This window comes from Rhagoletis pomonella, unplaced genomic scaffold (assembly GCF_013731165.1).
Source record: "Rhagoletis pomonella isolate Grant_MI unplaced genomic scaffold, Rhpom_1.0 Rhpom_scaffold_00005, whole genome shotgun sequence".
Lineage (NCBI taxonomy): Eukaryota > Metazoa > Arthropoda > Insecta > Diptera > Tephritidae > Rhagoletis > Rhagoletis pomonella.
In genome coordinates this window covers 29,678,502-29,688,282 of record NW_023458559.1, presented here as the reverse complement: position 1 = coordinate 29,688,282, position 9,781 = coordinate 29,678,502, and the positions used below count along the sequence as shown (strand labels likewise).

General features: G+C 40.8%; 2 protein-coding genes across 2 annotated transcripts; both read right to left on the bottom strand.

Moving 5' to 3' along the window:
- Nucleotides 1-298: 298 nt before the first annotated feature.
- Nucleotides 299-5,676, bottom strand: LOC118738811. The gene is made up of 2 exons (XM_036469800.1): nucleotides 2,334-5,676; nucleotides 299-2,176 (listed from the first exon to the last, which is right to left on the bottom strand). The coding sequence occupies exons 1-2, from the start codon at nucleotides 5,445-5,447 to the stop codon at nucleotides 2,018-2,020; spliced, it is 3,273 nt and encodes a 1,090-aa protein (XP_036325693.1). The 5' UTR covers nucleotides 5,448-5,676; the 3' UTR covers nucleotides 299-2,017.
- On the bottom strand, nucleotides 299-8,690 carry LOC118738812. Its single transcript, XM_036469802.1, has 2 exons — nucleotides 7,632-8,690; nucleotides 299-907 (listed from the first exon to the last, which is right to left on the bottom strand). The coding sequence occupies exons 1-2, from the start codon at nucleotides 7,637-7,639 to the stop codon at nucleotides 451-453; spliced, it is 465 nt and encodes a 154-aa protein (XP_036325695.1). The 5' UTR covers nucleotides 7,640-8,690; the 3' UTR covers nucleotides 299-450.
- Between the last annotated feature and the right edge of the window lie 1,091 nt (nucleotides 8,691-9,781).

The following is a 9,781-nucleotide window of genomic DNA, read 5'->3' as shown; positions in this document are numbered from 1 at the left end:
CCTTTTGATTTTATTGGATTGAATTTTTAACCCTGTTGCTCTTTAGCAACGTAAAAGGGTGTGTTTGAGTATATTTAATTGAATAAGTAAAGCAAAATTTAAGGTAATACAAATTATTCCGAGTTTATTCAAAAATGGGAAAATATAGTGGACTGTAGGTTAAATTGAATTTAATAAACTGGTCTAGTCGACGATTCGATTGCGAGTGCTCCGTTGCCGGTGTACGGGTGCCGAGAGCTCACATTCGGAAAAAGTACATATTTGAATTCTAGTACAGTTTTAAACATATATATATATATAAGGATAGTGAGTATGTTCAGTTTCGAATTAAGTAATTCTATTACATTTCAAATATGTATATAAAGTAAAGGGTGACTAATTCTTCATGTAAATTCATTATAAGTAATTCTATTACATTTCAAATATATTTATAAGATAAAGGTTAGCTAATTATTCATCATCATCCATGTCTTCGACATCACGCCCGGCCGGCCGCGTAGAAGCGGATACTAGCTCCTTCAGCTGGTTGATGATGTCTTGCGCTTTCTTGAGCAGCTCACGCATTTTACGACTCCGGGCAGCGGTGGGACTTTGCAGACCTCGAGTACGCCGGATTGTCCGACGGCTAGCATAGCGAGTCCTCTCCCTACGTCGGATCGTTGACGACTTCGCCAGCGTTCGATGTAGCAGCGTGTGGTGCGCCCTACCACACTGATGACAGCTGGCTGGAGAGTCACAGGCACCGGTGACATGGGAGGTAGCCAGGCAGTTTACACAATATTTATGTACTCGGGCTGACTCATGCCTTTCAGCCGGCGTCATGGCGAGAAAAGCTTTACAGTAGCGCAATGAATGGGGGCGGCAACAAAGGCGACATTTGCTGAGCTCCATGGATGCTTCACTTGTCCTATGAAGAAATTAAATTTGAAACCAAACATTAGTTTTTTTTGCGTAAATACGGAGGGAATGGGAGTGAAAATGTTCTGTGGTTAACCACAGAGTCTGTATATTGAGGTATAAAGAAAAGAGAATTTTGAATAAAGTTTGATGCGTTAAGCATCCATTGTGCTGGGTGGAGGTGGTAACAAGCATAATTTTGCGATGTTGCGTGTTATAATTCCCTTTTGGGTACGGATGTCAGCCACGCGAACGTTTTGGTCGGGACCGGGATAGAGCTTAACAATACGTCCGAGGCGCCAATCATTTGGTGGGAGGTTGTCTTCTTTGATGACGACGAGGTCTTCCACTGCGATATTGGGTTCTTTGCCTTTCCACTTATGCCGTTTGTGTAGCTCTTGCAAATATTCAGTTTTCCATCGGGTGCTGAATTGATGGTGAAGTACCTTGAGCTTCTGCCACTTGTTTGGAAGAGACAGGTTTTCTGCGTTAGGTTCTGGCAGAGAGGCAAGTGGTGCTCCTCTTAAGAAGTGACCGGGAGTAAGAGGCTGTAAATCGCTAGGATCTTGAGACAAAGGCGACAGCGGTCTGGAATTGAGTACCGCTTCGATTCGTATGAGCAGTGTGGTGAATTCTTCAAACGTGAATTTGTGATTCCCCGCGACTTTGTTGAAGTGCGTCTTAAAACTTTTAACCGCTGCTTCCCACAGGCCTCCCATATGAGGAGCGTATGGTGGTATAAATTGCCAGGAGAGGCCATGAACGATATATTTTTCAGCGATATCTGAGGCGGCTTCCTTAAGAAAAGTGGAAAGTTCTCGGTGGATTGACCTTTGAGCGCCTACGAAAGTTTTCCCGTTGTCCGACATGATTTTATGGGGGAGACCACGTCGACCAACGAATCTGGCAAAGCAGGCCTTGAAGGCTTCTATTGTCAGGTCTGAGCAGAGTTCTAGATGTATGGCTTTGGTGGAGAAGCAGACAAACACGCATACATATGCTTTTGTGTGTGAGGCGCGACGCAGTAAAGAAGTTTTCACCAGGAATGGGCCCGCGAAGTCTATTCCCGTGGTGTGAAATGGTAGCGAGTAGGTTGCTCGTGCTGGAGGCAAGGCCGCCATTATCTGCGATCGCATTTCTCGCTTGTGTATGGTGCACACCTTGCAGTGGAAAATGCATTTTTTAACTTTCTGCTTAAGTCTTGGGACGTAATACTCTTGTTGTACCATCCGGACCATGAGCTGTTTTCCCGCGTGGAGTAGAGTTGTGTGGAGAAAATCTATGAAGAGAGAAAAGAACTTGGAGTTTTCGGGTATTATGATGGGGTGTCGTTCATTGTAGGTGAGAACGGCGTGCTTAAGGCGGCCGTTTACACGCATTACGCCACTTTTATCTAGCATGGGGTTCAACGATAGCAGCGAGCTTTTTTTATTTACCGGTTTCGCGGCTTCCAGTTGTGCGACCGCCTCTGCGTAATGATTGTGTTGGGCGCATATGATGAGCCGGGTTTTGACGTAACTGATTTCGTCCTGGGTGAGTGTGTGCGTCGTGGGTATTGGTTCCTTTCGTGCGCTGCGGATGAACCGATACACGTAAGCGATTACCCTAAGGGCGCGAGGAAATGACGAGAATCGAGTGAGAGGGTCTTCGTTCTCTATTGTGTGATAAGATTCCACAGATTTTTGTTCAGGGGGAAAGAGCGTTTGAGGCGCATTCTTTGGCCAGCTCGCTGAGGGTTTGGTGAGCCACTGAGGGCCATTCCACCATAGGGAACATGACGCTAGATCTTGTGGCTTGCATCCTCGAGTGCCTAAATCTGCGGGATTGTCTAAGCTCGATACGTGTCTCCATGTGGCGTTATTGACATTCTGCAAGATGAGGGAAGTTCGGTTCGCCACATATGTCTTCCATGTCCATGGTGGTTTTTCTAGCCAGGCCAGCACGATAGAGGAGTCTGACCAGAGTATGAGCTCTTGGGTCGGCAGATTAAGTTGGGATCGAATATGCTTCACAAGTTTGGAGAGAAGGACCGCTCCACACAGTTCCAAGCGAGGCAGACTCACTGTTTGGAGGGGTGCGACTTTACTTTTTGCTACGAGCAAATGAGATGATGCCGAGTTTTCACAGTGTTCCACTCGGAGATAAACGCATGCGCAGAATGCTTTTTCGGATGCGTCTGAGAATCCATGGAGCTGAATGGTTTTATTAGGGGAAAACTGAACCCATCGCGGTATCCGTATTTCGCTGATGGCTATGAGGTTTTCTCGAAATGAAGTCCACTTGCGAAGCGCTCCGGGTTTGACGTTCTCGTCCCAATCGGTACCTTCCATCCAGAGTTGTTGGAGTAAGATTTTCGCCTGGATCATCATTGGCGATAGCCACCCTGCCGGGTCGAAAAGTTTCGCCACGGAGGACAAAATCTGTCTTTTAGTGGCTGCTGTGGAGTCTGGCAGGGGGTCAATAGAGTATGAGAATTCATCGTTGCGTGCATTCCATGTTACGCCGAGAGTTTTTGTTGAACTGGAATCATGGAATTCAAGAAAGTTTGTTTCTAAGAGGTCTGGTTTAGGTATATTTTTGAGTAGATATTTGTGGTTCGCAGTCATTTTTTTTAATGGAAAACCTGCTGATTTTAACGCATCAGTTACCTGGGTCATTGACGTAAGTGCTGAGTCGAGGTCGTGACCCCCAGAGAGTATATCGTCAACGTATATTTCATTTAACAGTATTTCTGTGGCTTTTGGGTATTTGATGCTTGAGTCTTTAGCTAGTTGGTGAAGCGTTCTTATCGCGAGGTATGGCGCGCAATTGACACCAAAGGTAACAGTTTTTAATTTAAAATCTTGTACCGAACTTTGAGGGGTTCTGCGGAAAAGTATCCTTTGGAATTCTTGATCCTCTGGGTGAATGTATATCTGGCGGTACATTTTCTCAATGTCGCCATTGAAAACGTATTTGTACAAACGCCATTTGAGTAGAACGAGCATAAGATCATTTTGGAGTATTGGACCTGTGTGGAGGATGTCATTAAGAGAGATACCTGAATGCGAAAGTTTCGACGCGTTGAAAACTACTCGCACCTTGGTAGTTTTACTATGTGGCTTTATTACTGCGTGGTGGGGTAGGTAGAATGAAAAATATTTGCCTTCACGTATTATTTCTCGGGACGATGTGGGTTCCATGTGACCTAATGTGAGGTATTCTTCAAGGACCTTCGAGTATGTTTGTTGCAGTTCCGGCTTCCTTTCATGCGATCGCTCGATACTGAGATATTGTTGTTGTGCTGCAGGCTTGGAGTGTCCGAGTGCAATCGTGTCCGGGAAAGTAGTTTTAAACGGAAGTTTTACCACGTAACGACCGTCATCTCTGCGAGTTGTGGACTTTTGATAGAGATCTTCACAAAATACATCATCGTCAGTGAGGGATGGGGTTGCTGGTACTTCCTCCTGATCCCAGAACTTCTTGAGCAGATCATTGAGAGAGTTTGTTGTGCTTTCAACTACCTGGGTTGAGAATGATGATACTTGTTCCGTCAGTGGGCCGCTCAAAATCCACCCAAATATTGAGCTTTGGGCTATCAAACTTCCACCGACATTGGTTTTTAGGCCTGGGAGTAACACTTGGGGAATGACATCGCTTCCTAATACCATGTCTATTCGAGCTGGAGTAAAACAGTGGGGGTCTGCTAGGGGGAGGGATGAGTATTCTTGCAGTTCAATATATGTAACTTTGAACGATGGCAAGAAATGAGTAAGTTGCGGGAGTATTATCGCGTTTGTCGTTATTTTCATAGTTGAATCAGCAGAACAAATGGTAATCGGGCAGATTCTGTTCGCATTTTGCAGTACGCGGCCACCCATTCCCATAATTTCATAACTAGTCGCTTTTGTCGGCAGGCCAAGCAGTTTTTGTATGCGAGACGCTATGAATGTTTTCTGAGATCCTTGATCTACAAGAGCTCGAATTTTGAAAATTTCTCCATTATGCAGGATTGAGATTTTTGCGGTAGGAAGTAGGGTTTTTTCTCTACTACTCGCAAAATGTGAGAGAGTTTGTTGAGCTGCCTTTGAGGTTGATGCTTCGTTTGGGTTGCTATTCCCTGGAGATGGGACTCGTGCCTGATTTGTTTTAGACCTGGTGCCTGTATTTGCTGTTGGTGATCTAGCGGGGTAATGGAGAAGAGAGTGATGCCGTTTTTGGCAATAAACGCAGGTAAACTTGCTGTGGCACTCAGTTTCTGAGTGGGAACAGGCCAAACAGTTTTTACAATAGTTGTTGTCTCTTATGAACTTATTGCGTTCTAGAACTGAGAGCTCCTTGAATTTGACACAGGTCATCAGAGAGTGATTTGAGTTGCATAATTTGCAAGATACCTGTTTTTTTAACTCAGTGTTAAATGAGTGAGTTCTGTTTTTATAGCCGAAGGAATGAGTATGATTAGGGGTTGATGAGCGTGGGGTATAATTTGGTGTTGAGGCCTTGGGTTTATTTGGCCTGTACGTACTAAGTCTCTCTACGATTTCATAACGGGTTGTCAGAAATTTATTCATTTCTGACCAGAGGGGTAACTCTTTTCTAGAGTCGAGTGACTGTTCCCATAACGCTAGGGTTTCATCTGGGAGTTTTGAGGAGCAGAGATGTATTAATATGGGGTCCCAGTTTTCTGTGGGTACGCCATTTGATTTCAAAGTCGAGAGGCAATTGTTTATTGTTGTCTGAATTGCCTGAATTTTTTCCCCATTTTCGCTTTGAATGGGCTGAATATTAAAGAGGGTTTTGAGTTGGTTGTCCACAAGGAGTCTGCGATTTTCATAACGGGATTTTAATGCATCCCATGCGAGCTCAAAGTTTTGGTCATTCATCTCATAGTTTTTTATTAAAAGTGCTGCTTTACCTCGGGTTTTTAGCTTTAAGTAGTACAGTTTTTGGGCTTGAGAGAGTTGGGGGTGTTGTTTGTACACTGCTGTGAACATGTCCCTGAAGGACGGCCAATCTTCGTAGCCGCCATAAATGAAATCAGTGTCACAAGCAGGTACTTTTAAGTAGTTTTGAGTTAGGGGTGGGGCTGGGGCTGCTGAAATGGTGGTTGCGCTTGCGCCTATCGCGTTTTGTTGAAGTCTGGGGAGCAGTTGGTTTATTCGGGTCCTAGTATTGTGGCACATATCGATGGCTGCGTCATATTTCGTTTCGTATGCTTTCCTATACTTTTCGTCACTGCAACACATGTGTACAAGCTCGTATGCCTGTTCAACCCATGCTAGGTGTTTGGTGAGTTCCTCCACATAAAGCTTGAGACCGGCTTCCGAGTGATCCGTTTCGTTTATCTTCCACCATTTCGCACAATATTTTTCCAGCTTTGAGATTTCGAAGAGGAATTTTTTTTGAGTTTGGGTCAATTCCTCATCGTCCGTTTGAGATTTTGACCGTGTCTTTACTCCCTGAGGAGGTGCCTGGAGGGATGTGAGTTTTTCCTGTTTTTCTTCCGCCATTATTTAATTTTTTGGGGAAGGAAGTTTATAGGAGAAATTGAGGTAGCTTTGCTGCTATAAATCGATTGAGTGAGATTGAGTTTTCGAGATTTTTTTTCCTCAAGTTTATATTTATTGTGGCTTTTCGTAAAATTTATTGGGAGATGGAGGTTATTTAAGAGGATTAACTCAAATTTTGTACTTGGGATATGCTTAATAAATTTTATTTTGATTTAAAACACTTTAACTTGATTTTATTTGCTAAGTTTTTGGGAATCGGAATTTTACTGCACCACACTGTATTTGCGTTGGTGCGAAAAATTTATAGGGTCACTGTATTGTCGGAGTACAATAGCAATTGTGGACTGTTTTGTTTTGCGCAAAAGCAATAAAATCTATGCGTAAAGATTTGAACAGTCGAAAACAAGCTATGTATTTGCAATGAGTTGTTATGTATTTTCATACATATGTCAGCCACTGTAGTTTGGCGCTTAGATATTAAGGGCTAGGTATGTATGTGCGAGTATGTATACTTAGCGCCTAAATGCTAGTACATACGTACATACGCAAGATAATTTGAGTGACCCACGAAATATTATTTGGAAATAGAATCTAGAATGCTAAAAACAAAGAGCAAGGGAATATGTGTTTGGGGTTTCTCTACTGATTATTATTAGGTATGTACATACATATGTTTGGATGCATCAACATAGATTCGCTCTATGAGAACCGTTGTAGTTTGGCGCGAGTGCATACGTATGTATTAATGTATGTATTTATGTATACAGCGCAGTATTAGTACATATGTATATAGGTAAATGCCCTGACTGACGAAATATTATTCAAAACTGAGTTGGCGTTGCGAAACGGGAATTTTTCCTTTGGTACATGTACCCAGGCGGAAATTTGGGACGTTCACTTGAACAATAGTTTCGTTCACTGAATTTAATAATCATGCATGTATTGTGAGTTGGGGGTAAATTATTTGAATATGTGATGGAGTATATATGTTGTATATTACTGTGCCTTAAGTTTAGCGGATTTTTTCTTCGAGTTGGAGAAAACGGGATATATGTATTTGAATATATGTCTACATATATATGTAGATATACAATATATTTATAATATACTGTGTTTAAAGAGTGCACGGTATTTGTCTACGGTAAATGAAAAAGGGGTAATTCATTTCACCGTATTTTTTACGAAAATCCGCTAAACCTTGCAAAAATATGCGTATATGTAAGTATGTATGTTTGAGTAACTCACTTTGGCATTCCTATGTACAAACTCTTTTTTTTCGTGTGGTGGTCTACTGTACCGGTGACTGGCCTGCTGCTATGCGGTACCTTCCGTCGCTACTGCGCCCAAGTTTCCGTCTGCCTGTTGTTGTTGTTGTTTCGGTTGCTGGTGGTGCTCCGCTACAGCTGTCTCAACAGGTGCTTCGGTGGCTGGCTGCTGCGCTGGACGATGGTAGCTGATGCGGTGGAAGATGGTTGCTGTTATTTTGCACCACTATAACAATTTTTTTCTTTTTGTTTGCGAATTTATGTTCTTCTTAGCACTTTGTTTTTGTTCGCCACTACTTGTTTCACTGTTTTCTCTGTTTATGTGTTTTTCAATGTTCAATTTTTGATTTTGCAATTAATGTTTATTAAATGTTTTCAGTTTTCGGTTTTTTTATTTCACCTTTCACTGTTTATTGTTGTGGAATGATTTATTTAATTTGATTTAATTTTTTTTAACGCACCGCGCGCCGCTCGCAATCGAATAAACTTTTTCGTTTTTTTCGGGTAGAAAAAAATGTATGGCGATACTCCAGCTTTGTTTAGAGTGCTTTGCGCGTTAAGTGCTGCCAATTCTTTTTGATGGCGCGTAAGGACCATATGTTGCTCTTTAGCAACGTAAAAGGGTGTGTTTGAGTATATTTAATTGAATAAGTAAAGCAAAATTTAAGGTAATACAAATTATTCCGAGTTTATTCAAAAATGGGAAAATATAGTGGACTGTAGGTTAAATTGAATTTAATAAACTGGTCTAGTCGACGATTCGATTGCGAGTGCTCCGTTGCCGGTGTACGGGTGCCGAGAGCTCACATTCGGAAAAAGTACATATTTGAATTCTAGTACAGTTTTAAACATATATATATATATATAAGGATAGTGAGTATGTTCAGTTTCGAATTAAGTAATTCTATTACATTTCAAATATGTATATAAAGTAAAGGGTGACTAATTCTTCATGTAAATTCATTATAAGTAATTCTATTACATTTCAAATATATTTATAAGATAAAGGTTAGCTAATTATTCATCATCATCCATGTCTTCGACAAACCCATTTCAAGTGCTACCCATATTTTAATGATTTCTGTAACTTATTAAATAACTTGAATTTAACTTTTTAAACAGGTGGCAGCCCTCCTAAATATTCTTACTGCTCAAGCTAAATATTTCCCAATTATCTTTCGTTTGGCGCCCCTATTTTCATATTTCATACAGTAACTTATGCATAATTAAAATAATTAGAATTTTTAAACAGATGGCAACACTGTAAAAATATTTCCAAATCAAAACCTGGTTAAAACTTTTTCGTGCGACACCCAAATAAACATATTAAAATTATCTAGTTCCCTTAATTCAAGTTGCACTTAAATTTTAAAACGGGTGGCAACCCTGCTCATATGTTTTGGGAATAAAGTTCCTTCAAAGCCATTTGGTTAATATCCATATTGAAGTGATTAATTTAACCTATTGCATACATCGAAGGTGGCAACCTTCTTAAAATTATTTTTAAACTAAAACTTCTGACACCCGTAGTGTGTTTCATATTTAAATAATCCGACTCCCTTAATTCAAGTTGAAATTAAATTTAAAAACGTTGACACCCTCCAACATAAAATTTCGAATCAAAATATCTTCAAAATAGTTTTGATTGATATCCATTTAGAAGTAGTTATTTAAACTATGGCATCTGTAAACCGGTAGCAAACTTCTTTAAAATATTTTTGAACAGAACCCTTGTCTTATTCGTCTGACATACGCATTGTAATACATATTTAAATTATCTAATTCCCTTAATTCAAGTTGCATTTAAATTTTACTTTGGGTGGCATTCCTGCTACATGTGTTTTGGGCATAAAGCTTCTTGATTAATATTTTTATAGAAGTAAGTTATTTAACCTATTGCATACATTGAATTCAATTTTGTAAACAGGTGTCAACCCTCTTCAAAATATTTCGAAACCACATCCCATTTCGTGTAGGAACCATATCGGGATCCATATTTAAATTTTCTAATTGTCTTTATTCAAGTTAAGCTTGATTTTTTAAGTGGGTGGCAACGTTCCTAGCTGCAGTTAGAAACTACGGTTTTTGAATGCCTTTTTGATTGACATCCACAATGCAGTAATTCATTTA